General features: G+C 42.3%; 2 protein-coding genes across 9 annotated transcripts in view; both read left to right on the forward strand.

Annotated features, from left to right (window-relative positions):
* The first annotated feature begins 281 nt into the window (after nucleotides 1-281).
* On the forward strand, nucleotides 282-9184 carry GLE1 (GLE1 RNA export mediator). Its single transcript, XM_063174552.1, has 16 exons — nucleotides 282-441; nucleotides 819-1040; nucleotides 1566-1694; nucleotides 1860-2008; nucleotides 2324-2384; nucleotides 2663-2917; nucleotides 3663-3891; nucleotides 4020-4135; nucleotides 4320-4389; nucleotides 4709-4851; nucleotides 5707-5897; nucleotides 6534-6663; nucleotides 6970-7074; nucleotides 8016-8098; nucleotides 8244-8307; nucleotides 8995-9184. Exons 1-16 carry the CDS (start codon nucleotides 346-348, stop codon nucleotides 9061-9063), a joined length of 2112 nt encoding a protein of 703 aa, XP_063030622.1. The 5' UTR covers nucleotides 282-345; the 3' UTR covers nucleotides 9064-9184.
* Nucleotides 9185-11734: 2550 nt separating this feature from the next.
* The window catches only part of SPTAN1 (spectrin alpha, non-erythrocytic 1), a 46115-nt gene continuing 30178 nt past the window's right edge, over nucleotides 11735-27671 (forward strand). For 7 of the 8 annotated variants that reach the window (XM_063174968.1, XM_063174972.1, XM_063174969.1 and 4 more), the window contains exons 1-10: nucleotides 15114-15161; nucleotides 20188-20427; nucleotides 21043-21168; nucleotides 22506-22646; nucleotides 23649-23795; nucleotides 24396-24529; nucleotides 25164-25308; nucleotides 25387-25541; nucleotides 26793-26928; nucleotides 27351-27452. In XM_063174968.1, coding sequence (XP_063031038.1) covers nucleotides 15129-15161; nucleotides 20188-20427; nucleotides 21043-21168; nucleotides 22506-22646; nucleotides 23649-23795; nucleotides 24396-24529; nucleotides 25164-25308; nucleotides 25387-25541; nucleotides 26793-26928; nucleotides 27351-27452 — 1359 coding nt within the window. In that variant the 5' untranslated portion in view covers nucleotides 15114-15128. Of the gene's footprint in view, nucleotides 11812-15113; nucleotides 15162-20187; nucleotides 20428-21042; nucleotides 21169-22505; nucleotides 22647-23648; nucleotides 23796-24395; nucleotides 24530-25163; nucleotides 25309-25386; nucleotides 25542-26792; nucleotides 26929-27350; nucleotides 27453-27671 lie in introns of those variants that run through there. The other variant, XM_063174970.1, reaches the window with a different exon arrangement.

The raw sequence follows: 27671 nt of genomic DNA on the forward strand, positions 1-27671 counted from the left end.
TTTCTGTGGTTCACGGATGGAGCCTTCCCTCTGCTTCTGCAGCACAAGGCAGCTCTGGGCAAGAACACACAGAATAAATGGGAAATCGGTGAAGCCGCGGCCGTTTTCCGGCCCGCTCCTTAGCGCAGCGCTGCCGGGGGCGGGACTCGAACCCGCGGCCCCGGGGACGGACTCGAGCCTCGGGCCGGGCCCCGCCTCTCCGCCAGGGGGCGGCACCGCCCGTCCCGCCCGCACGCGGCGGATGCGGCCAGCGCGGCCCGGAAGGGGCGGGATGGGGCCGGCCCGGCCCGGCCGTGAGGGAGCCTGGGGGCCGTGAGGGAGCCCCTGGGCCAGTGCACGATCGTCATGGAGTCGTGGCAGCTCCGCTTCGACACTCTGGAGGCCCTGCGCCTCTCCAGCAAGGGCCAGCTGAGCTACTGCAGCCACTGGCAGGAGGATGAGGTGAGGGCGCGCCCCGGGAGCCGGCCCTGCCCGCTGGGAAACAGCGACCGCTCATGCCGGTGACACTGAGGGCTTGAAATACCCCCAGAGCGGGAACAGGGAAACACCGACCGCTCATGCCGGTGACACTGAGGGCTTGAAAAACCCCCAGAGCGGGTCCAGGCTCCGGAGCGGGGCTGACCCGAGGGGATTCAAATGTCCTGCGAAAGTTGGATAGTCCGGAAAAAGTGTTGGAAAGACAGCAGAGAAAAGGGTTAAGTGGGATACTGAGCTGCGATGATAAAGCAGCTACTAACTGTGCAGGTGTGCTCATGGTGTGTTAAAGTTTTATTGAAATTAAGGCTGTGCCCCGTTCACGGAGAATGTTTTCTCTCAAGGCTGCCTTGGAAGGATGTGTGGCTCCCGTTGAGCTCTCCCCTTACTGCGGCTGGGTGCTGGACAGCCTTAGTGGGCAATTGGCAGAGGAAATCACACCCTCCGAGACTTCAACGCCCCAACAATCCACCCCACTCCCAAAACGGGCATCTGCGGAGAAGATCCCGCCTGGCAGCCACCGGAGCTCCTCACCCCCTTCATCTGCAGAGCCCAGTGAGACCAAGGTAGCTCTCTGATTATAATCCATATGTTTATGGAGCGGATGTGGGGAAAAAAAAAGTCCTAACTTGCTGTCATCAATTGTCAGATCAAGGCTGGTTTGTGCTCTGTTAATTTATTGGGAAAACATCCTTACTTTTAATTTTTTTGTAGTATGAACAGGTGATGATAAAGTTAGTATTAACAAGATTTTAATAGAAAAATGTTTCACAGTGGACCCAAAGCAAATTCCATTTTTCACCATAACTAAGGAAAATAGTCGGAGCTCTGTTGTGTTATGGAACAGCAGCACAGGATTCATCCATAAGGTCACAGAGGAGGGTCAGGGCTGTTGTAAAACTCCACAAGTAACCACACTGGGTTCTCTGGAGTCCTTGAGTGACTTACATGTATTCTGACTCTGTTTTACAAGGCAGAAGGGTAGGAAGCTGGGCAAATAATAGTTTAGGAGACCTGCTTTTTCTGTTTTCCTCCATGAGTTGCTGATCCTGTGCTTAGACGCTGATTTTACATTTATGCTTACCATGCAGGAAAATGATAATCTTAGTCTCCTGGAAACAAAGCAAGAAGTTGTTCCAGCAGCAGTTCTGTCATCTAAAGTTGCAAAAGTTGAAGGCTGCATTCGGTTGTATGAAGAGATGCACAGGCTGAAAGCAAAGGTAAGAAAAAAAATGATTGAGAGGGTATCTGTGAATCGCAGGAGAGCTCCACGGTCAGAGGTAACAGAGCAAGGAGAGCAAGTTATAAATGTTGGGCAGTTTAGTTTGTGTTTTCTTCTGTGCACGTTGTTCAGTGAGTGCCTTTGGTGCCCTTGTGTAATGCAGGAGAGGCTGAGGCAGCGGCTGGAGGAGCAGGAGCAGATGGTGAGGGCAGCCTACGCCCAGGCCAGCGAGCAGCTGAAGCGCTTCGATGAACTGAGGGAGCTGAAGCGGCATCAGGAATTCCAGGAGTTGCAAGAAGTAATGGAGAAGAGGTGAGATTACTTCTGGTATCACTAGAATTTTGTAGCATTTAGTTCAAGTGCAGATTAATTCCTGTTCTGACAATTCTGTGCTAGTCACCTGTGGTTGGAAATTTCACCTGCTGTTTGTCTTACATTAACTATTAGACTTTGGCTGTCAGAGTAGATGTCTGGCTATTGTTGAGGTTTCAATGGTTAGGAAAAGGCAACATTTGTGATAGCTGAAGTTCCTTTAGCTTGTTTTAAGAATAGCTTCCTGTGTGTTGGTTTGTGTTTTGTCTCCTGAATGTCTTGAATACAGTTTTTCTGTCTTTATGTATGTTGTAGCTCGAAGGAGGCTCAGGGACAGCAAGAGAAGTTGAAGGAAGAACACCGACATAGAGCAAAGGTCTGAGACTCTTAAGAATTGTCTTTCATAAAAGACCATGACTGCTGGGTGGGAACTGGAAAGACCAATTGATTTATTTGTATTTTCATAACACTCTGAAGGGAGGATGGATTTTCTGGTGCTATCCTGGGTACGTGCTATAGTGTGGAAATGCAGTAAAGGCACTTGTGTCCTAGGAGCAGAAAGGCCCTGTAAAGCTGGAGCCATCAGACTGAGAAGGAGCTGCACATCTGGAATTATTGAGGTATTTTGTGACTCTTGTGTCTTTGTCTCCCCAGATACTGAACCTGAAGTTGCGTGAGGCGGAGCAGCAGAGGCAGCGGCAGGAGGAGCTGGAGCGTCTGCGCAAGGAGGAGGGCCAGGAGAGGCTGCGGCGCCTCTATTCCATCCAGGAGGAGCTGCTGCAGCTGAACCAGCAGATTGATCCCAACTACAGGCACAAAGACTTGCCCAGGATTGATCTGTCTGCCTACAGCAACCGTGGCAACCAGATCTGCGGACTGGTGTCAGGGCTCATCCGCAGCACGAGCGAGGTACAGGCTCTGCAGGTGTTAACTTGGGCTGTCATCCCTTCCTAAAGCTCTCTGTAGTTCTCTTCAAGCAGCTTGTCATGAGGCCCTTAAATGAGATGGCACAGCAATGTTTTTAGATATTCATCCTATAAAGCACCCATTTCAAAGGGGAATTCTTTCCTCTGGCACTTCAGCTGTTCTCTTGAAAATGGCTTATCAAAATGCATGAGAACTTCTACAAGAGAAAGATTCAAATTAAATTGCTGTAAACTCTTGGTGCTGTAAAGTTCCCTCTGTGACAGTGGACTGGTTCATGAATTGTTAAATACTGAACATCTTAAGATTCTCCTGTCTTAATGAGCTTTTCTGCAGTAGCTGGCTTTCCTTGACATTTTTTTCTTTCTAGGATGGGATACAAATCTTGAAAGATAAAGCACTAATAAGGCTAATCCTGTGTTCCAGCTTGTCACAGCTGGCTTTCAGCAGAGGGAGCTGTCAAGGCTTTGCACTGGAGTTCACTTGCACTTGTCCAAGTGTATTCTTAATTTTTGTTGTCCAAGATCTTAGAAATTTAGTCATGGACTTGCAATATTTACAAATATTATGACCAATGTTATGTACAAATGAAGGAGATGGGGATAAAATACATAGTTAGCTCCCAGATTATCTGAAGGCAAATGCTTCAAAGGCTCCTTGTGCTTGTTGATGACCCTCTTACCCTGGAACCAAAGGTTAATGCTGTGTCACCTCTCATGTTTCTTGGCAGAGAGGGTTCCCAACTCAAGCAGATGTGGCCAGCACTGAACGAGCCCTGCAGGAGATGAGAGGGTTGATATCCAGCATGCAGCAGGAAATCACTGCAGCACTAGAGGAAAAGAAGAGGAAAGATGAAGAGGAAAAGAAACAAAAGCAGAAAGAGTTAGAGAAGAAAGAGCAGATGAAGAGTCAGACTCCTGCCCCTGCACAAAAAACAGGGGAAAAGCAGCAGAAGGAAGGTTGGTTAGGCTTTTTTAAAAATCTTTTTTATTCCTTTGACTTGCATTTTTTAAAATTAATTTTCTCACTAGAGATTTAGTCTTTCTGAGTTACTATCTTTTTGTGTTTTTTTTTTTTTTAATAACAGGACTTCAGGTTAAAACAGAAGAAAGTATCATGCAGTGGTACCAGCAGCTTCAGGATGCAGCTGAGCAATGTGTTGCTGCTTTCAGTGAAATTGCAAACTGCAAAAGCAACACTGAGGTATGAACAAATTATTAATACTATTGAAGAGAGATTATCTTAATTTCTAGGCTAAACAGGATAGTTTTCATTTTAAAAAATTAAAAACTGTTGTAGCAGCCTCTGTTGCCACTCTGCTCATCCAAACTGTTACAAATACATACTTGTTTAGAAAGGATTTTAAAGTTGTTTGTTTGTTCTCCAGGTGAAGAAGATAAAAACAAACTTGCAGAAAGCTGCTACAATCCCTGTGAGCCAGATCTCTAGCATATCAGGTCAGGAAAACACCAAGAGCTCAATCCCACTGAAATTCCTTTTGCTTTAAAGATTTCATGAGGGCACAAGCATATGAAGTGTTCCTGTAGCAGAAAGCTGACCTGCACACAGCCTGTCTGTGCAGGAGGGTTTGCTTGTAAGGCCTCTTGGTTCCCTCAGAAGCATCTTTCTTCATCAGGATTAAGTTTGGTTAATCAGATGGTGCAAAGCTGCCCTTTGGGGTGTGGGTCTGGTGTTGGTGAGCTTGATGTGTTCTGGGTAAGACTTGTCTGCTGTTCCCTTATTTTCTGTCTCCATGCATTCCCTATGTATTTGCAGGCTCTAAGCTGAGAGAGGTGTTTGACAAGATCAATAATCTGCTGTCTGGGAAGCCTGTTCAGACTGAAGGACAAGCAGTGTCTGTGACTCAGCATCCACAGGGGCTGGAGTTTGTCTGCTACAAACTTGCAGAGAAGTTTGTGGTGAGGAAATCTCTTTTTTGGGGTAGCACAGGTAGCCAGTGCTCTAGGAGATGCTTTTGGACACTGAACTGTCTCTTCAGCTATGAAGAACAAAAATCATTGGGTGTTCAGTTTGCCTGTATGAATGCAGTGAAAAAAACTTCGTTTCTCTATCACTTCTAACCCTTATTTTATTTCTTTTGGGAGGAAAAACTCTTTTAAATTTCAGGCTTACATCTTACATATTTTGAACTAGGTACAGATAGGTACAGTGTTGTGGAAAATAGTTTGATACTTAATTTATGGTATATCACAAAACCAGTTAATTTATGGTACATTACAAAACTGTATATAGGCTCAAACCTTATATTTTTTCAGAATCTGGGGGACAAAAAGCCCCAACCTTCATGCTCAGGAGGTAAACTTCAGTCCCTGCTTTCTTGTTAGCACCTCTCAAGAAATAAAGTTAAACTTGTTTTTTTTTGGAGTTGGCAGTATTTTTCTCTTGTCTTTATTTGTAAAATTTGGGCTGTTTGAAACTTTTCTCCTTGCAGGAACAAATGCATGCAAAAATCAGCCCATGGAGTAAAACTGTGACTAATTTGTAAATATTTGAAAGTGATTCTTTGGGTTGAGAATATCTTGTGCAGCCTGTGTTTGCTAATCCCATTTTTCCATCCTGAGCCACAGTTTATTGTCACCCTCTGTGGGTGCTGAGGATATGTGGCTTCATCAGCTTTTCTATCCTTGGTTCATAGCCATGGAAACGTTCAGATTCTTTAGGAAAGGCTAACTACAAAAATGAAGAGGGCTTTTTTTTTCCTTTGAGAAATTACTTGAAGGAGTGGTGGCTGACTTTCCTTTTCTACCCTCCAGAAACATGGGGAAGGAGAAGTATCTTTTCACCACGATTCAGCTTTCCCAATCGCTGTGGTGCTCTCAGGAATCTGGGAATTACACCCTCGAGTTGGAGACATCTTTTTGGCTCATCTGCACAAAAAGTGCCCTTATGCTGTGCCATTTTACCCTGCTCGGAAAGAAGGGACTTCTATGGAAGAGTATCAGAGGTAAATTCACTGCTGGGCTTTTTCTGCATGAACCCTGCAAGGGTGAGGACTGTTCTGAGTGAGCTCCACTTTCCCCCATCCCTGAGCACACAGGCATTGACTCTGGAGGTTCACTCACAAAAAACCCATCTTGTTCCAGCCCCCTGCCATGGCAGGGACACCTTCCCCTAGACCAGGTTGTTTAGAGCCCCATCCAACCAGTCCTTGAGCATTTTCTTGGATGGGGCAGCCACAGCTTCTCTGTGACCTCTTCCTATACCTCACCAAATGGTGGAACATATGATAAAGTTAGTATTAACAAGATTTTAATAGAAAAATGTTTCACAGTGGACCCAAAGCAAACTCCATTTTTCACCATAACTAAGGAAAATAGTTGGAGCTCTGTTGTGTTATGGAACAGCAGCACAGGATTCATCCATAAGGTCACAGAGGAGGGTCAGGGCTGTTGTAAAACTCCACAAGTAACCACACTGGGTTCTCTTGGTTCTGAGGGTGATATCAGCCTTTCAATAATTCTTGCATATTTTTGGAGAATCCCTGTTCTCAATAGGATTGACTTCAAGTAAGCTGAGAGCTGCAGAGACTTGAGTGAATGTGTTTTGCTGCACTAAAACTAGAATGTTTTCTCCCCCTAAGGATGCTTGGATATGAAGTTCATGATTCTAAAGTGGAAGAACAAGATCATTTTCTTAAAAGGATGTCAGGAATGATTCGTCTCTATGCTGCCATCATTCAGCTCCGCTGGCCTTATGGAAACAGGCAAGGGGTATGTGTGGGGCATTATACTTAGAACCTTGTTACTATCCCAGGAGTCCATTAAAGGTATTGAAAGCTTGTTTTGTAGTTGAGGTGTGCTGAATTTAAGCTAGCTCAGGATATATTTGAAGGAAAATGATCATAACCATGATGAACAAAGCAGTGCCAAGTAATTAATGGTGTGAACTTCTACTTCCTTTATGTTTTCACAGTGATCAAGTTTTATAAAGAAGAAAGTCAATCAGAAAATTGTTTGGATAATTGTATTTAACAAGTCATAAAGCAAGTGCTGAGCAGCTTCTTTGTTGCTTTGTAGGCTCATCCTCATGGTCTGAGCTATGGATGGCGCTGGCTTGCACAGATGTTGAATCTGGAGCCTCTGGCAGATGTGACAGCTATGCTGCTCTTGGATTTCCTGGAAGTAAGTGGTGTGGATAACTGTTAGTAGTTAAATGTCACCAATTTACATCCCTTTTGGGTTCTGAAGGGATTGCTGAGGTGAGATTCACAGCAGGTTTTTTTTAACTTGTTCTTATTCCTTCAGAAAGGAACATGAGTATTTCCACATTCTTGCAAATACAGCTTTGGAGCTGAATGATTTCAAAACTGAAGTTTCTATAAACACAGATTCTGTTGTTGTATTTGATTCTGTTTAAGGTTTCTGGCATTTTAAAAATAGCTGTGTGATCTTATATAAGATCTGTTCTAAGTACTTGGCAGTTCACACTGTGCAAGGAGGTCCTGTGGCTGCTCCAGCCAAATTAGTTCATAAAACAGGATAGATTTTTCAGGTTGAAAAGATCAGAGCCTGATGGATATTAATTCTATAGCCTAAGATAATAGGTCTGTGCTAAATAAGAGCTGAAGTTGAAGTCAGGGGACACAAACACTTGAACACAAGCAGCTTCTCTGCTCTTCAGATGCTTCTGAAGAACTGTAAAAGTAAAGATGAGAAAGTGGAAAGAGAAATACCCCATGGGGGATTCTGTTAGGGGTGGTGAAGTCAGAGGAGCATTTGTCCTGTAAAGTGTGTGGAGAAAGCTGATGAATCACTGCACACAGCAGTAATCACAGTGGGGAAATGACCACAGTGTGCCCCAGCACATGGTGTTAGCAAAGAGAACTATTTTTGGAGGGAGGCTGGGGTGAAATGAAGGATGTCAAGATTCATATAACAGGAAAGAGGGTGATTGTGGTAGCAGTAATAGCATTGGGAGGGTTTGCTTGTTTTAGTGTAGGTGTATTTCTTTAAATGCCTGAATAAAGCATTGAGTGGTTGGTATGGAGCAGGTTCATTGCAGCTGTCATGCAAGTCTGAAACTGAATTCTGTAACCTGCACTTTGTGCCTTTCTGTATCACAGGTGTGTGGCAATGCTCTGATGAAGCAGTATGGGATTCAGTTCTGGAAAACAATGTTCTTTATCCAGAAATCCTATATCCCAAGGTATGATATCTGGGGTTAGGAGTGTTGGTGTTCTCTCTGAAATGACTCATCCATGTTTTCCAATCCCTGCCATCCACCCCCACACCTCTTGTGAATCAAACCCAAGTTCCTAAATAGATTTTGAAACGTGCTGTTACTTCTGCAGGATTGAAGCTGTGACCAGCTCTGGCCAGATGGGCTGTTTGTCACGTTTGAAGAATTTTGTGCAGGTAAAGCAGTTTTGGGGATTTTTTTCTTCATTTAATTTCCAGATGTTTTGGTTTGGGTTTTGTTTTTTCCCATCACTGAATATATTCATAATTTGGATAATGAGGTTGGCACTGCTTGCCACCCACCAGACCTCTCTCTATGATCTAACCCTCTTTTGTAACTTTTCAATTACTGAATTACCTTAATGATAGTTATGATATCAAACATCTCGCGGCTTTCTTACCTCACTTCTCATTTTTATCAATGAAAATGTATTTTGGTTATAAAGGAAGATCAGTGAGAGGAGATGTACAGTTGAGGAGGATTCTGCTGAGTCATTTCTGTCAGGGCTATTTCTTATCAGTAGTTGCTTGTTTCTAGCACTTGTCCTGATTAAATATATGGGGAAGTGACAATTTGAACTGCTTTCTGTAGTGTTTGTTTAGCATTGCATTCTGCATATTTTTAAAATAAAGCTTGCAAAACTGTAAATCCTTGATTGTTTAAATTGTTCTGTGAATATTGACTTAGATTATGATATTAAAACATGACAGCTTTGAAGTTGTACTTTCATTTAATAATTCAACTGGTATATTTTATTAGCAATGCTTTGAATGTATAGTAAGTATACAGAATTCCTGAGAAGAAATACCAAATTAAAATATTTATCTCTATTTATCTTTATTATTTGTCTTTCTCTCCATTAGAAATGTCTGCGTGCAGAGGAAATTCCATTACCAAAGGGCATTCTGACACCTTCCTTTTGGAGAACATAAATCAACCTGTATTTTCTTTCCCCTTGATGTTTAATTCAAGAAGATTTATTTGTTAGACTCAAAGCTAATCTTTGCATTAGATCTTTATATGTTTTTGTATAATAAATTACTGAAACTTCAAGACTTTTCCTTCATATGTTTAAGCATGTGGAAGATGCTTTAAATCCATTGTGCTGGCTCTGGAGTTAAGGACTGAAAAATTGGACTGAAAAATTCCACAGTGCTGTTTGGCTCATGGAAGTGAAAATACCTCACAGCTTTATGAACTCTTACCAGCATAATCAATCTCCAAATTACTGCTACAGATTTATTTTTGTATTTCTTACATCTTTTGTAAATCAACTGTAATTATGCTGATGGACTTGTCTCAACATCATCTGAAGTGTGTGGTGAGGCTGGGGAAGGTTGGGCTGTGCTGACTCTGGTCTCCCTTGGATGTAACTTCCCTCCAAAAGGCACGAAGGGCTCTGGGTTGAGGGGAGGTGGACTCACTGCTCCAAAAGGTTTGTGGGGGCTCCAGTAACCATCAAAATTCTATGGGTTTTTTCTGTTGAAGAGGCAGTCAAGAAAATCCACGGTTCCTTGATGAATAGGGGAGATGGGAAATCTGTTGGATTTACAGTGAGCTGCCCTTGAACTGTTTTGGTGGCCTCTTAAGATGAAAAAAATTACTTTTGAGTTCTACAAGGTGGTTAATTATTCTGCCAATATACTGTTGCAAGCTGAAAATGTTATTTTTAGCAGCCTGGGGTTTGTTTTTCCTAGAGGCACCACGGTTTGAAGCTGTAGAACAATTCATATTCTCATATGAGAATAATAATTTGATTTTTCCATATAGTTCTTGAGATTGCTTAGAAGAGGTTGTAACATGTGCTTTGGAATTGAGGCCTGTAAAAGCCTTAACATTGTATTTTAAATGGTCTAGTGCCTAACTTAAATTTGTATTTGGTTTATGGATTTTGTAAACTGACTCTGGAATACTTTAGACTACTGTTACCTTGTGATTGTTCTGGGAAATTGGAAATGTCCTCCTGGTGTCCTTTCTGCCAGGTAACTCTGAAGCAATGCAACTTTTATTAGTATACTTGAAAATGTACAAAGTTTTTTTGATACTGAGTGGAGATATCTTAATTTTATATTGCATATTTCATAATTATGGGGGAGATAATTTCACTTTGCCAAGACAGTGATTGGTCCTGTCTGTTAGAAACAATTGTCTGCCTGTGCCAAACGCAAGGAAGAATTTGATGATGTACTTGTGAAATACAATACTGTTTTCCTTTTTTTTTGCTGACAGGTACTTGGGGTTTCTAACATTTGTGGGGTAAATAAAAGTATATATTTTTATAAAAATTCAAGATATCCTTTTCTGCCTCAGTAAAGAGAATCCACATACCTACTATTTAAAAAATACTCATATGAATACTAAATTAATAATGTGTGTGCTTCATAAGAATCGATATTTGTTTTTAGATGTAGCTTGAGGTTTTATCTGCTTCTTGAGCTGAGTGTTTTACTTGTTTTTGTCATTTTAGCAGGTTTGGATGTTAGCCAGTTGGTGCTGTTAAGATGCAATGCAAATAAGGTCATATGCATATATCCCTGGTGGTTTTGTATGTACATTTATATCAAATATGACCAAGGAGAGCATTGCAGCTGTGGAAATACTGTGCCTTCAGCATGAGATGCATCAAAGCTGGTGTGAGTCAGACTCCTGCTTGGAGACAGGAGTTCCAGGCAGTCCCAGGCATGCAGTGTCACCATAAGTGCCTGTGCTTCCAATTAAGTACTTCACTCAAATAAAGTGTCATTAATTCACACAGCCATCAAACCCACTCACCACTTTGAGCCAGTAACGTTCTTGCTGCCTTCCAGCCCTCTAATCTCTAATTATTTCAGTTTTTTAGAGTAGAATGTGTCTATTTTAAACATTGATTTAATATTGAAGGCTCATTTTCCTTTGAATTTATGCATCAGCTTTTCAGAAATAGCTTTCCCTTGACAGGCACTTGCAGCCTTTTGATGCTGTGTCCTTGCCAGGCTTTGGGTGACACTGCACGGTGCTTCAAGCAGCCCCTCTTACCTATAGATCTGGATATAAATTTTATTTTTATATATATGTGTGTGCATTATACATGTATATATAAATACATATTTATATAACGTAAAACTAATGAAGCTGCTGCTTTGACTGAATGCTGCACCGGTCACCTGTCCCCATCACTGGGCTGCAGAACCTCGACTCTCTGAGACCCCAACTGGCCCTGACTCCGGAGAAGGGGGCACAGAGCCCTCTGCCGACCCCCTGCGCGGACATTTTACCCGATTGCCCCTTTAATAAAGTGATTTTGTGGCGCCCGAGCCGGTCCCTGCAGGGCACAAACGCCCCCCGCACCCTGCTCCTCCCCTCGGCTCTTTCCGGAACCGCTCGTTCCTTCCGAAACCTCTCGTTCCTTTCCGGACCCTCTCCCTCGGTTTTCCCGGAACTGTTCGTCTCTTTCCGGATTCACTCGGCTCTCTCCGGATCCCCATCGTTCACCGGCGGAGCTCGGGTGGGCGTGGCCTTCCCGCTCTCCTTTCCCGATTCTTTCCGAAGATCTTCGTCTCTTTCCGCCGACCGGGCAGGGCCGCTCTGCGGCGCTGACGTCACCTCCGGCCGGGCTATAAAAGGGCGGGTGCGGGCGGCGCGCGCGGTCCGTGGCGGAGGGCGCGGAGCCGGCGGGAGGGACCTGCGCACCCACAGACCCGGTGAGAGGATGGGGCGAGGGGCGGGCGGGGGGCGCCGCTCGGCCTTCACCGCGCCCCGCTCAGGCTCGCCCAGCCCCGCACGCACAGCCGGGCACAGGTGTGCGGCTGAGCCGGGGGAGGCTGAGGCCGGCCCTGCCTCCGCGAGCGTCCCTGCCGCCTCTCGGTCTCGCCCTCCGCGGCTCCGCCGGGCGGTTCCTTATCGCGGGGCGCCGCAGAGCCGGGCCCGGGGCTCCCCGCTGGCCTCGGTCGAGCGGAGCGGAGCGAAGGGCGGGGACGCGGCGCGAATGAAGGGCGGGCGGGCAGGGAGCGGCCGCCGCCGTCCTGAGCAGCGCGACCCGCGGCTGGAATCCCATTCAGCGCCCCGGGCAGGGATAAACAGGCGGAAAATGACATAAATAACATCCCCGGCGGGGAACAGCCCCCGCCGTGCCCGCCCGGCCCTTCAGGGCTGCCAGGCAGCATTTCCCGGGGAGAATTCCCGGGGGATGGAGCCGGGGCGCCGGGAATCATTGCACAGCAATGGCTCCCGCGGCTGCCCAGCCCTGTCCAAGGTCAGGAGATGCGGGAGGAGGAGGAGGAGGAGGAAGGAGCGATGGAGGGGCCGCGGCAGAGCCGGTGCCGCAGGGCCCGGGGGGCTCCGGGCAGGGACGGGCGTGGGGGCGGCTCTCGGAGCTGCCGAGCAGGGAGGAATTTCAGCAGAATCTCCCGACCTCTGTTCCTTTCATGTGTGTTATTTTGTATGTAGGGCAAGGTCTACTGCTTCCTTTGTAAAAGAATCGGGATTTGTCCCTGCCCTGGTTGTTAAAAAAATAGCTTTTTTTCCCCCTAATTTAAAATAAATCCAAATCAAGTGTTTCTCAATTTGTTGCCCCCATACACCTTACCCGGTTAAAACAATATAAATCTGCATTGCTGGGTCATAAATATGTGCCAATAGGGCAACCATTTTCCCTGGTATTGAAGGAAAACCAAGCAATTATTATTGTATATTTTTTCAGCAGGTTCATATTGGCTGTTCAGGATTTTTTGTAGCTGTTTTATCATAAACCAGGTTCGTGTTCCTGTCGAAAATGTACGTGACTCCTGAGCAGTCTTTCATGCATATTTAAATAGATTGTGAAGAGCAGTTGTCTGGAGATGGCGAATGAGCATATCAAGGGGAAAAAAAAAGAAAAAACAACCCAAAAAAAGCCAACTCAGCCTGAAATGGTTCTGTATCTTTCTAGAAAACAAATAATCCATTTTCTTTTGGCATTTTTGCTTTCAGCAAAGTGCCAGAAGATTCCAATGACTATGTTCACCAAAAGGCCTTAGTCAGGGATTCAGATTTGTTCAACAGAAATTTTAAATCCCACTGTGGGATTTTCACACATTTATATGCAACTAGCAGGGAGTTCTTCCTTGCAATTTTAATTTATCCTTATTTATGGATTGTGCAGAGAAAATAATGGACAAAAGGTTGAAAATGGGTTGCTTTCTGCTGTATTGTGTGCAGGATCTGTAACTGTGGAAAATATGTGCAATAATATAACAGGTTACATTGTTCACAAGAAGGCATTTATTTCTGTTCTTGTTGAAATAAATTCTGTTCTTGCTTGAAAAAGCCACACTAGCCATATTGGTCAGACTGAAATCAAAATTTTATTTAAAGAAATGGATTTATATGTAATGCTTATATGAGATCTGTAGTTCAGGAAGTTAAACACAATTCTGGTTATTTTTTTAATAACAAAGGTAGCAACACTAACAAAAATGGTGGTTGCAGTTACACATTTTAAGCATTTTTTGCACATTTTTCTCCTGCACAGCAGCAGGATAAGAGAGGCCTTAATTCTCTTGGTGGAGGGTGGTACCTCTTGGTGAGAAATTTGTGTTTCTCAGCTATGACATTTACAACTAACCTTAGTAATTTAACACAAATAGCTTGGTATCTTCTGCCCTTTTTTGGCCCATGTAATGTATTTATGGGAATGTGACTGTTTCAATCATAAATACATTGCTTTTTGGAGACAACTGATCATTTCCCCTTTATGGGAGGAAATAATATAAATTCCTCCCTTTTCTTCTCAGCTTGTTAGTGTAGTGTGGGAGTTTGTTTTTTCCATTTGTCCCTGGAGTTGAGTGTAGGCAGCAGAAGAATGGGGTGGAGCAGACTGCAGATGCCGGGGATGGAGCCCGGCCCGGGCTGTGCTGGATCCGGCAGAGGGGAATGTGCTGGGCTGCCCTGGATCCAGCAGAGGGGTTGGATCTGTGCTGGATCCAGCAGAGGGGAATGTGCTGGGCTGCCCTGGATCCAGCAGAGGAGAATGTGCTGGGCTGCCCTGGATCCAGCAGAGGGGAATGTGCTGGGCTGCCCTGGATCCAGCAGAGGAGAATGTGCTGGGCTGCCCTGGATCCAGCAGAGGGGAATGTGCTGGGCTGCCCTGGATCCAGCAGAGGGGTTGGATCTGCCCTGGATCCAGCAGAGGGGAATGTGCTGGGCTGCCCTGGATCCAGCAGAGGGGAATGTGCTGGGCTGCCCTGGATCCAGCAGAGGAGAATGTGCTGGGCTGCCCTGGATCCAGCAGAGGGGAATGTGCTGGGCTGCCCTGGATCCAGCAGAGGGGTTGGATCTGTGCTGGATCCAGCAGAGGGGAAGGTCCCGGCTCTGCTGCAGCTGACCCAGGTGTGTCAAACGCCACAGAGACCTCCCAGCTCCAGCAGGCGCAAGGGCACACACACACTGCTGCAGTTCTCCATGGAGGGATTGCAGCATGTCCATGGGGCTGGGAAAGGAAATTTTCAGCTAAAAATTCAGTGGATTGGGCACCCTTAACAGCTACATCTCAAAAAATACCTTCTGTCGCAACTGCTACTTGTCTATTTTTTGTTGTGGCGATTGAAAGTCAACATTTTTGTAGAGATTTGCATTCCAAACCTTCTGATTGAATTTTGTCTTCAAATTAAGCCGTGATACTTGATTATACTGTACCCAGAACCATCATTTGCCAAGTCCAGATAACTTGCTTTACTTTCTGCTTTGACCTTCTGGTTATGGTAGTTTCTGGTTTGTTTTGAACTAACTGGAAACGTTAGTACATACTGAATTAACTAAGTTTTCCTGTTGATATTGTAACCTTCTTTTTGCATGGGGGGGTCTTGTCATTTTCAATAGCTTGGGTAACACTAACACCAAATTGTTTTATGTGACAAGGAAGCAAAAGGAAAGTGATTAACAGGTACTGTGACAGAAAGATTTCAGCCATATCCTTATGCTGGTCGTTAGTTGAACGTTATCTTGATTTCCCCCTCCCTTTTAGACTCTACATTCTTCCATCATGTTGTCATCGTTTCGTAAAGTCAAAGTCCAGGTATTTTTCCATAATGCATGAAGTGTCCTTGCCACACTTGCCTGCCTTTATTGCAGTGACCTGTTTGTAACAAAAGCCACTGGTTTGAATTTATTCTGTACAGCAGGTGCTTTATTTGCACTTAGTGTGAGTCTGATCTGCCTTTCCTTTAACACTTTGAGTTGCCTAATTTCTGTCTGTGATGCATGACGTGTGAACATTTTATAGGAGTTATAGTTCAATATAATCAGGTTTTGATACTGATTAATTTTTCAAGAGGTTTTTATTTTAAAATGTACTTGAGCGGAATCTTTTTCTTTATAGCTTCTGCAAATCAACTGTGAAGAGATTTACATTGTGCATTCAAAGTTGGTTTGGTTCCTATTCATCCACTTGCACACATTTATAATCCTTGAGTTGTTGTGCTGTAACTGTTTCTACACAGTGATGCTTCTGTTTCAGTGGTGATAAAATAAATAGGATGTATGGATCAGACTCCAGCTGGGGAACACAAGCAACTAGATTTTATTTGGAAATGGTAGTGATGTAAATGTTTATACTGCAATTAGAAGGATAATGAAAAGATAACAAATGGGGATGAGAAGTGCTGGGGTTAATTATATAATCTTGCATTACCTGTAAACTCTGCATTTCTGCAATGCAGTCAAGGTAATTTGCTTTCTCAGGAGTCTCAGCAGAGTGCAGTCCTTGCCAGCCCTGGACAGTTTTATCAAAGGTCTGTGATGTTAAAGCAAAAGCAAATCCAAAAGAGCCCCCTTCTGTGTGAAGACACCAAATTCAGATGAGAAATTCAACGCAGTTCTTTAAATAGCGGAATTGAGATTTTGTGATTAAATGCCTAAAAATGAGCAGGTCTTTATCTGTCTTCATATTTCAGAAGTGCATAGTTGAGGCTGTGCTCAAACCCTCTTGTCAGCCTAAATCACTAGCTTTGCAACCACTTTGGTTTAAACAATTTACTTTTTTTTCCTTCTAATGTGACGTTTTCTGTGTCCCTGCAATAACTGCCTAAATTTTGGGGCTGGTTTGAATTTTACCTGCACTATGGTTAGTTCTACAGCATCAAACAACAACTTTAGCACATCTTGTTTTTGGGGGTTTTTTTGGTATTGCAGTGTTTGTCTGATTTTTCTGGAATTTGTGGAGGTTTGGGGCTGTCAGTGACCTTCCTTAATAGCATATTTGGACACAGTGTTCTGCTGCACATTGTCTAACCTTAAAATGTCTTTATTTTGTAAAAGTTAAATTCAACAAACCAAAAGGCCGGGCATTAATTTTGTCCCAGTCGTGTCCCAATCTCTAGGATAGGATATGGCATCCTTTAGCTCCTTCTCTGTATCACACCATGCTCAGGCTCCCTTTGCAGGAGCTGTGCATGTTGGCAGAAGGATTCTCTTTGATTTTCCAGCAGTGCAAGTGCTCATGGACTTCCCTGAGCCAGGCAGTCATGGTGGTTTGTTTCTTCCCTGGTGTTTTAGGGAGCTGTGAATCGGCAAAATGAAAGCTGGGGAAAATGTATGTTATTTTTTCCTCTGTCCTTTTGAAGGTTATTTTCACATCAGTTTTTTTTTACTTAAAGAAGAAAGATCAGCAATCTGTTCCCGTTTCCCAGGAGGGATTAGCTGATATCAGTTAAATCTTCCTTAGACAAGATTGACGATGTGTGATGTTGATGAACATTAAAAAAATGCATTGAGCTGTTCATGTGTGCACACTTGGGAAGCAGGAATGTCTTGGTAGGGAAAATATTCCTGTTACAGGCTACTGCTGAGGTCATGTATGATGAATATGTGTAACACATGAGCACTTGCCTTAAGAGAAAATTATTTTACTACTTCTGAAGATCTTTATGTACTGATATCTGATTGTTTTTCAGGCAAAGGAGTTGAATTTTTTCGAAGCTTTGTGTAATTGCTTTTAAAAATACACTAAAACCTTCTGCCTAGCACTGAATGTATTTCATATTGGTGCTTTTAAATCCCTGAAAACATGTTTTGGTAAGGGAAGTGCTGACAGCTCTGCTGTGGCACCGCTGTAATTCCTGTTGAAGCCAGCCCGATGCCGCTGTTCCCGAACGTGAATGGTGTTGCTGACATCATCGTTGTTGCACTGCGGTGTCTGTAAATACCTGCAGTTGTATATTTTATGTGCTATTATGGACCATTTGATTTGACTAGGGGAGACAGAGATGGAAGAATGAGTGTAATAAGTTTGTTTTGTTGTTTCAGGTTTTTTCCCTTAATTTTCCTACTTCTTTTTGTTGGCTGTTTCTTTTCCTTTCTAAATAATGTCCTCAAAACGGTGCAGTGTGAAGAAGCATTTCTGATTTTTTTCAAGTTAAGACATAAGCTGACCTAATGTTAGTCTTATAGCATGAAAGGAGGAATGAAATGTCACCAGGACAGTCCAGACCTGCTGTCTGGGGCCTGGAAAGTTCCCTGAGCCCCGTCCTGTCCTTATCTCCCTGCACCGGCTGTGCCGGGCGGGGCCGGGGGTGACTCCGGTTATCTGGGGACAGCCTGGCACGGGCACATCCCACTGCTGCTCACCTTAAAAACACAAAGCACAACTTTTACTTGGTGGCATTCGTGCAGGAAGTGCAGAGGTGTCTCCTAGGTGTCCTCAAAGGGTGTAGTTGAACCAAGAAGTTTTGGGAGGGGTGTTTGGTATTCCAGGGAGTGCTGCAGTTGAGGTGACACCATGGCAGGCAGGGACACTGCATTGTTCTGCAGCGTCCAGGACTTTGGAGTTCTGAGCTCCCTGGTGGCTCTGGCAGCACAGACACTGCTGACGTCGGCTGGGGCTGCAGGAAGAACAGTCCATTATTGCTCCACTAAAGCACTTCTTTTACAATTGACTCGCTCCACTGTAGTTACAAAAGGAGCCTTTCTTTTAACCAATTCCAGCAAAAAGAGGAGCCAGATTGCCTGGCTTGTGTGGTGAGAAGCAAACCAGCTCTCAGGGTAAATTACAGAAGGTCTCCCATTTGACTTTCAATATTGTAACAATGTTTGAAATTATAATTTAAATATTTCCCTAAATTAATATTGTAAATAATTAAATAATTTAAAATGTTTTCAAATCACTTTGTGGAGGTTATTTTTTAATATTGAAATACAAGTTGAGTTGTATTGTACAGTGAATGAGTGTACAGTGTTCCAGAGACTGACCAGGATTTAATTTTCTCCCAGCATTGCCCAAACCCAGAATCAGCCGAGGGGCTCCAGCCATGCAGTACATTAGACCAGCTGCCACTGTGTTATTCCAGAACACAAAGCAGTTTAAAATAAGTGGTTTTGGCATTCCAACACAGCATGACAGAGCAGGAAAGGAAGTTTTTAGCAATAACTTCCTTTCCTGGTGGAAAAAGGCTGTTTGAAAGAGTGCTGGAACAAACAGCTGCTTTCTCAGGGAACCATATCTGTGCCTGAGCTCGAGTTATGTTCAGGGGTTTGAGCTTTTAATACTCAGAGACACTAATCAAGTGGAGATTTTGGTAGCACTGCCAGGCAAAACCTGGGTTTCGTTTATGTAACACAGTCTGCACACACTGGGGTGATTTTTTTTTCCTTGCCCTCTTTTGACAGTAATGAGTGGAAGGAAAACCAAAGCAGAATTTTCTTTCCTTCCTGCAAGTGCCGCAGTGCAGCTGGGGCCGAGTTCATGGGAGCCAGGAGTGCTGCTGGCACGGCTGTCCTCTGCAGGGTGGGGACCTTGGAAGGGTAGCTCAGGAATGTGTGGGTTCAGCCCCATGTGTTCCTTTCTGTCACATTGTCCTTCTACAAGTGCTTGGAAAACGTGGCCCTGTAGATCACTTTCCAACCTGTGGAGTTTTCCACACAATTATGCGAGATACATGTCTAATTAAAGCATGCAGCTAACTAATGACTAAATAACAATTTAATATTTAATGATGTGTTTTAACTGATTGTCCATGCCTTCTGGTCTGCAATTCTAGTCTGGGTTTCTTCCCTGTCTGATAGGATTGAGAAGTACCTTTAATTTGGAGAGTGCAGAATTGGTAGAAAAGCATTAAGTGAGTGACTGGTGTAATCACTTGTACACCAAGACATTAATTGCAAAATTGTTCAGGCACAGATTGTTTGTTGCAGCAACCTCTTGATATGCAGTTAGTTGTTAAATAAGTGGTTAAGTATTCAAACTTCAATGATAATAATAGTTCCACTTCTAAAATTTGTGTTAGAGTTCTATTCTAGTGCCCAGATTTTTACTGAAAATCAAGTTGCTTTTGGAAAAGTTGAGAAACTGAAAATTAAAGGCTGTTGCAATTTTAATAAAAAAGAGAAAAAACAGATCAGTATTCAGGTCTTTGCTGCCTGTGGTAACAATATTAAGTTTTAGTACATAAAGCAATGTGAAAGGTTTTTCAGTCAGAGCAAGGTCGTTGGTTAAGCAAAATGCTCCATGACTTACTTGACTAAGGTCACATCTGTGAAGCCTCTCACTGGCTTCTAAAAGGTTATGTAGAGAGTGGCTGGATGGGTTTCTAACTTTTTAAAATTGGGAGAATAAAGAAGAGATGCATCAGATGGAGAGTGTGGGTCTATATATGTATATAAGTGTATATAGATACATGTGGGCCACTTAACTGTTGTTCAAAGATTCTTTAGTATTGAATATTTTAAATAAAATATTTAGAGGTATTTTGTGTTGCACAAGAAATACGTCTGTATCCACACACATTTGTGCACAAACCCACATTTTTAGCTGATGTGTTGGACACTTGCATGCTACAGTTTGAGATGACACAGACTTTATATGGCTGCGGCCATATTTGTCCAAATAGGTGTTAAGTGTCTTTGTAAATTTTCCTTTACCACTTTCTGCTACAAGTGTGGTTTTATTTATATGTAAGGTTTTATACACATACCTGCACACACAGAGTAGGACTGTAAGTAAACCACTTGAGATCTTAAAAAAACCACTTTTTTTTCTGCATGTATCTCTTCCTGATCTACCAGTGTTTTGTAAGACAAACATAATGGGGTTTTATTTTTGCCTTCAGAAAATGGACCCAAGTGGTGTAAAAGTGCTGGAAACAGCAGAAGACATCCAAGAAAGGCGCCAGCAAGTTTTGGACCGTTACCACAGGTTCAAGGAACTCTCTTCTCTGAGGCGCCAAAAGCTTGAGGATTCCTATCGGTTCCAGTTCTTCCAGCGTGATGCAGATGAGCTTGAAAAATGGATCCAAGAAAAACTGCAGATTGCATCTGATGAAAATTACAAAGACCCAAGCAATTTGCAGGCAAGTCCTCCTGCCGCGTTCTATTTCCTGTACTATTGATTTTAGGGTGTTACAGGTCAGCTGGGATAGAACAAACACAGAAATGAAACTTGATCTGAGAGTGTAGAAAGATGGATGCAAATACCCATGACCTTGCAAAGTGCTCTTCAAAAGCCTGGCTTTTTTGCTGATGTAATAGTTCTAATATGGATTAGATGCTACATCAGCATAGAAAAAGTTGCACAGTGTAATGTAGTGTAAAAGCAACTTTGCTTAGTCCTAGAATTTGTTGGATGCTTTAACTCTGTGAATAAGTGTGAATTATCACTTATTGTTTCCACAAAAAAACCATATATATTTGTAGGAAGTAAGCTCTGTGGAAGAACTAGCTAGCAGGTTCTTGGGGTTTGAACAGTCATGTGCAAGAGCAAAGACAAGAAATAACAAACTGTAACTGGGATGTTTGAATCCACCTGTTGATCCACCACATGATACAACTGATTTCAACTGTGCAGTTTTAGTATTTGTTTGTCAGTCCTGAATATGCATAAAATACACTTAAAATCTTTCTTCTGGGGAATGTGGAAGAGTCCTTGCACCAAATCTCAGTTGCATTCTTTGATGTTTTCCTTTCAGGGGAAGCTGCAGAAGCACCAAGCCTTTGAAGCTGAGGTGCAGGCCAATTCAGGAGCCATCATTAAACTGGATGAGACTGGAAATCAGATGATCAATGAAGGCCATTTTGCATCTGAAACCATAAGAGTGAGTTTTAAAGCTTTTTTCCCTCCCTGCCTCTTACAGGCCTTTCCTTAAGCACTTTGTTCAGATTGCACAGATAACTCTATATTCAAAACCTCTCTTTAAAATTCTACAGGTATTTGATTAGTGAAATCATGAGAAAATTTGTATTTGTAAATCTCAGAGGTGTTTTTCTCTTTCACGAGCACCCAGCTCATACCTTCTTTTGGATCCAGTTCTGAGGAGAACTGTTTGAAGATGAGATGTTTTTGTAGTGATTATCAAATTTAATTAATAAGTTCAGCATTTCATTCTAACTTGCCTTTACTGGTTCAGTCCTTCACGCCGTACCGGACTGCCCAGCGCCCGATAGTCACGGCCACCCAAGTGGGGTCCCACATACGAGTAGGTGAAGCTTGTGGCTCTGCAGTGCAACTTGTTTTTGCAATGTCTCCTTCCTTCCTTAGCTGACAGTTTGCACCATCCTTCTGGGCAGTGCTCAGAGCTCTTTCCTCCCTTGAAACCTCTTTAATTGAACTTTCTGAGTGGATCAAGTGGTATCCACCCATGATGTTCAAAAGCTTCTCTTGAATGACTTTCAAGTTTCAGGTCTTGATGAGCAAAGTGTAATAGACAATGGGTGGAGCAGTTACTTTCCTGTTTTGCAAGTTGTGTGCATGTGTGGGAGTGTGGTTTTACTTTTTGTTGTCTATAAAGTTTCTAGTTACTCCCAATAGTATTGAGAGGCCAACTGCAGCCAGAGAAACTCAGTAATAAAACTAGTAATTGCTCCTAGTATGTCCATATCATGTCACTTCACAAAGTTAGCAAAATATATTAGGGTTAAGTGTTTAGTGTTAGGAGAAGTGGTTAAAATACAGTGAAATTGCATAAGTTTGACTTAAAGCAAATATGTTGTCTTACATAAGAATAAATTCCCAAAGGAAGATGCTACACACTTATTGGGAGTTGACTTTCATATAAAAGACTGAACATTTGAAGGGGAGAGCAGCAAGTTTTTGGCATGACTTCATATTAGCATAGAATTTAAATCAAATTTTATCTCACGATGTTTAGCTCATAGTTACTTAAAGATAACTATTTGATAGCTTCATTAATTAATCACACCTGTCTAAATATTCAGTTCTGTAATTTCTAGTTTTGTGTTACAACACTTTACATAATTTGAAAACTATTCACTAGAGATAAAATCATGAGGTTTGTCCCTCGCCCTTTGTCTAAAGTAAGATTTAGGATGTACAACTTCAGAACAACAAATAAATCTACTGTTAAGGACAGGAAGGGAATAAATCTCATCTTCTTTGACAGGGGATTTTAATAACAACATCCTTTTGTTTCAGACTCGCCTGCAGGAGCTGCACCGACTATGGGAATTACTGATGGAAAAGATGAGAGAGAAGGGAGTGAAATTATTGCAAGCACAGAAATTGGTGCAATATTTACGGGAATGTGAAGATGTCTTGGACTGGATCAATGACAAGGTGTATAATTACCTCCCTTTATTGTGTCCTTGATGGAAATCTGATGTGTTTGTGTGAAAAATTTCTGTCAGCAAAGAGTTGCTGGAGGTCAGGTAGTCTCAGAAAGCTTGTAAAGGCACCTGTATGTTTTATTTAGCTATTCGCATTGCATCAGCAGTGTGTGTGCAAAGTACTGCTGTTTTGTTGCAGCCTCAATAAAAATTATTAGTCTAAGAAGAAGAGAGTACTTTGTTTGTTGGAGAGTACTTTTAGCATAATCAATTCATCCTTTGCTTTGAGAAGACAAATAAAATTCAAGTTTCCTCTAAGGGAAATCTTCAACATGTAAAGCAAATATTTTAAAATAAATATTCTAAATTATTTGTTTCAGAAAGGAGCTAGCCCAAGCAGCAAGCAGTGTGTAGATAGTTACTAAATGATTGGAATATCTTTAGATATTGTAAGGACATGAACTGCAGGAGGACTGTTGGCTCTTGATTCTTTGAACTCTAAGGAAGCAAACCACAAACCACACTATCAAAAGAAAAAAAAGCCACAAAATAATCACACTGGTTTCCTTAAATGATGGTTTGCTATTTTGTATCATTGTGGGTTCAAACTGTAAACCGTGTATAACTGTTACTGAATACAACACTGCACTTCTTGTGCAGAAATCTTGCATCAGAATCCTACAGCAAATGCCCACAAACAGTGTAAAAAGGAACAAATTCTAATCACTCTGTGTGGTAGGAATTTGTACTTGAAAAATTATTATGACTAAGGAAGATGAAAAAATAATCACCTTACTGATCTGGCATATTTTCTGCAATAATGGGTAGATGTTGGGGCAGGGAATGGAGTTTAATAATAATAATAATAAACTTCATTGTTTTAAGTCTGACCTTGAACACTGTGATTGTCTTTGACCTATTGAAAATTAGGACAGTGTGCTTCCTAGTTTTAATAGTGATTTCCCATAGGATATACTGAAATTAACTTTTTTTTTTTTTTTCAATGTACTAGGAAGCAATAGTGACATCAGAAGAACTTGGACAGGACTTAGAGCATGTTGAAGTTTTGCAAAAGAAGTTTGAAGAGTTCCAGACAGATCTTGCAGCTCATGAAGAAAGAGTAAATGAAGTGAACCAGTTTGCTGGTAAACTTATCCAGGTAAGCATTTATTGGTGTTGAAAATCTCTCTTGGCAAGTCAGTTACCACAGCAAGCATTTGTAACTTCCCCTCTTTCCCCCCTGGTTTGGGGCAGATCTTTAAGCTTTGCTCCACATGCTTTGGAGCAAAGCTTTGGTGCTTGGCTTTCTTCACCTAAAATGGTCACCATTTGATTCACTGGTGGTTCTGCTGAACAGCCTGAATAACTGCCCCATCTAGGAATGCTCCTGAAAATGTGGAGAGCTGTGATTAGTAAGAGAAACTGTCATATTGGGGTTAAATTTATTTCCCTTGGACAGGGAGGTTTAATATCTTTTCTGGATTGATATCTGGGGCCTGATTAAGGATGGAGGCAGGGCATTCCAGGGAAAAAGAAGATACTGTTTATAGCCCTCTTGCCATGGACTAATCAGTATATAGGGAAAACACTACATGAGTATTGAATGTTTGCACAGTGAAATTTCAGGGAAACTATTGAATTGGGTGATCATCTGGAAAGGACAGTAATTATAAATTGATCTCTTGAAGACCAGCAGTGTTTTGTCAATGGATGTAAAAGCCAAGAACATATGAAAATAGATTTGTCCTTTGATTGCCAGGAAACACATCCTGAAGAGGAACTGATAAAGTCCAAACAAGATGAAGTAAATGCAAGCTGGCAGCGTCTGAAGGGACTTGCCCTTCAGAGGCAGGGAAAACTCTTTGGGGCAGCTGAAGTTCAGCGTTTCAACAGGTATGAACTTGGCTGGATCTGCTGAATGATGTAACCCTTGTGTGGGTGTTTAATGATGCATTCAGCTGCACACAGTAGTATGAGAGGAGCTACTGTCTCCTTTTGCTTTGCTCTTCTGCATGACTTGCTGAATGAAGACCTCGTTGGTTCTACAATTACTTTAGATGGAGCTTTTCAGAACTTGGCAGTTTTGCACTCCTTTCCTCTGAGGGCTTTTTCTCCAAGTTCTGTCCTAGATGAACCTTAAATGGGGTGTGCTTTTTTTGCTGGATGTCAGCCCAGTTGTTCTGGAGGCTCTGAGCAATGTCTTTCTGTTCTCATCTCTGTCTACAGCATTTTGAGATTTGCTGTAATTAAGTTGGGGAAGGGTCCAGAGTAGGAAATAGATCCACTCCTTGACAGTGCTCGGTGGTCCTGTAATTCCTGGGGGACAGTGGCCTGTTAATATGCTTCAAAGTTTCTTGAGATGCAAAGAAAGTCTATTTATTTGTTTTCTAAAGGATGTTTGTAGTTGGCTGCAGTGTTTATATGGGTTTGTATGCTGGTATGTCTGGCACACGTATGGGAACACATCCTGCTTCCTTCCTTTTTCCATACAAGACAATCTGCTTTCAATTTGTGCTTTGTTTTGAAGGGATGTGGATGAAACAATCAGCTGGATTAAGGAGAAAGGGCAGTTGATGGCCTCAGATGATTTTGGCAGAGATTTAGCCAGCGTGCAGGCATTACTGCGCAAGCACGAAGGCCTGGAAAGAGACCTGGCAGCTCTGGAGGATAAGGTACCCGTGAGATGTATTTAAATGAGGTAACCAGCTTGGAAAAGGCTGGAAGCTCACTCTGTCTGTGCCTGGGTTTAGGTGAAGGCCCTGTGTGCAGAAGCTGACCGTTTGCAGCAGTCTCACCCAATAAATGCTTCCCAAATCCAAGTGAAACGGGAGGAGCTCATCGCCAACTGGGAGCAGATCCGCACGCTGGCCGCAGAGAGGCACGCTCGCCTCAACGACTCCTACAGGTGGGTCACTGCAGCAGGACAGGGCTGCTTCCCTCCTGGGGCACATCTGACACAGGCCTCTTGGAAGGAGAAGAAAAGAGTGCCATTTCCAAAATTTTGGGATGATTCTGGTATTTTAAGAGCAGTCTCGTTCACCGAATTCTATTTTGCGCTAACTTCTTGTAAAAGAAATATTTATGTGATTGAAAAAAAGAAATATTTATGTGATTGAAAAATTATTGCAGCTTTTTGTTGTTCTCTAAATGTGGATCAACTATCAAAATAGACACAGTGATGTTTTAGGACATTTGCTGTTTTCTCCATCTAAGTTGAGACATGCATTGGAAGTACATTGTTTGAAAATGTTTCAGTTTTGCTGGAAAAAAAAGTTGTTTTAATACTTTTATTACAAATCTGTTCACTAGTCTTTAAGAGTCTCTATGAAGACTGAAGTATGCTATATTGTTTGATATATTGTCTGAGACCAAATTAATTCCCTGTTTCTATGGTAGTTTGTTTTTTTTTTTTTGCTGTGGAATTTGTTCATCCAGTCTTGTCTATGCTAACCTGGTCTCTGAAACATAACCTGTTAGATTACTGTTGAGAAGCCATTCTAAAAACAAACTAATCCCAATATGGTGGTTAGTTTACATCCTTTCTGGTTTTGTTTTTCTGCCCTTTTGTTCCTTCCCACAATGTGGGATTTTTGGCAGTGGAGACCCACACAAATAATCTTTTTCTTTACCTTCCCTGCCATAGTCTCTTCAGAGCAATTAACAGCAAATATAAAAGGGAACCAGAAACTGATCACATTTGCTGATAAGTGTTAAGCATATGCCAAAGGCAACAACTAAAGGCATTCTGGAAGGAATTTGAGGATTTGTTTGCTTGTTTTAGGGCTGAGGCATGTGCAGTTGAAATTTTCTGTCAGTTCCCTCCCCCACACACTGTTATGACAAAAGCAGCCCTGTGAACTATATTTTGATTTCTGTTGTCCTCAGTGTGTAGTTAGCAATATTAATTTTGCTTACAATATAAGTTATATACAAAATATATGAGACATTGATTTAAAACCGAACATTTTCATAACTTCAAAAGACTTCTTTTCTGATTGAAAGCATATTTAGTTATTTAATATTCTGAGCAGATTTTCGTGTTGTTTTATTTGTATCTAAAGAACAGCTTTTATGTTTGCAACCCTTTCTTTGGGGAAAGGGAGAGAAACTCTGCAAATTAATTATTCCTAATCATTTTTTGCTTTGCTTACCCAAGGCTGCAGCGCTTTCTCGCAGACTTCCGGGACCTCACCAGCTGGGTGACTGAGATGAAGGCTCTGATAAATGCTGATGAACTTGCCAATGATGTGGCTGGGGCAGAAGCCCTTCTAGACAGACATCAGGAACATAAGGTAGAGTGGTTATACAGAAAATCCAGTCAGCAGCCCTCTGATTTGTGTGTCTAACACAGTCTGAGTCAGTGCTGTAGCACTGGAATGCTTTGATCATGCAACAGACACAGTACTAGATTGCTGTCTTGATTTAATATTCTTAAATTGTTTCTAGATGGTAGATATATACTAAGTATTTAAGAATGCTTATGATAATATTTTATAAAAAGTAGGCCTGATAGCAGCCAGTTGGACTAATGATTGTTTTTGTTCTCCATCATGAGGAATTCCTATAATTAAGCAGAAAGAATTCAGCTCAAATGAACTTTTAGTTTCATTTTAATGTAGAAATTTATACCTACCTTACGTGCATTATAAGGTAATTCTGACACTCTGTGCTAAGATAAATTTTTGTAACAGCTTTTCCACATGTCCTTCCATAGGGAGAAATTGATGCCCATGAAGACAGCTTCAAATCTGCTGATGAGTCAGGCCAGGCTTTGCTCTCTGCTGGGCACTATGCTTCTGATGAAGTTAAAGAAAAGGTAAGCTGAGAGCAAGAGCTCCTAGAAGAATTTTCTCTTTCTTCTGTGTCCCTTAATTTAAAAGGATGATCACATCAGGAACTGGAGATTTCATTGTTTACAGGGGAGGTCATTTTCAATTCAGTGCTAACCATTTTTTAGATGACAATTTGATTTTACATTGAGATGGAAGTGAACTAGAGTGTTAAATAAAATTATTATATTTTCTTTCCCCATCAA

This window comes from Melospiza melodia, chromosome 22 (genome assembly GCF_035770615.1).
Source record: "Melospiza melodia melodia isolate bMelMel2 chromosome 22, bMelMel2.pri, whole genome shotgun sequence".
NCBI lineage: Eukaryota > Metazoa > Chordata > Aves > Passeriformes > Passerellidae > Melospiza > Melospiza melodia.

Bases quoted from the DNA above. Each gene is read 5' to 3' on its own strand.
- GLE1 (XM_063174552.1), top strand. From the start codon at position 346: ATGGAGTCGTGGCAGCTCCGCTTCGACACTCTGGAGGCCCTGCGCCTC. The intron at 2,385-2,662 runs GTCTGAGACTCT...TTGTCTCCCCAG, and splicing joins AACACCGACATAGAGCAAAG to ATACTGAACCTGAAGTTGCG. The intron at 3,892-4,019 runs GTTGGTTAGGCT...TTTTAATAACAG, and splicing joins GGAAAAGCAGCAGAAGGAAG to GACTTCAGGTTAAAACAGAA.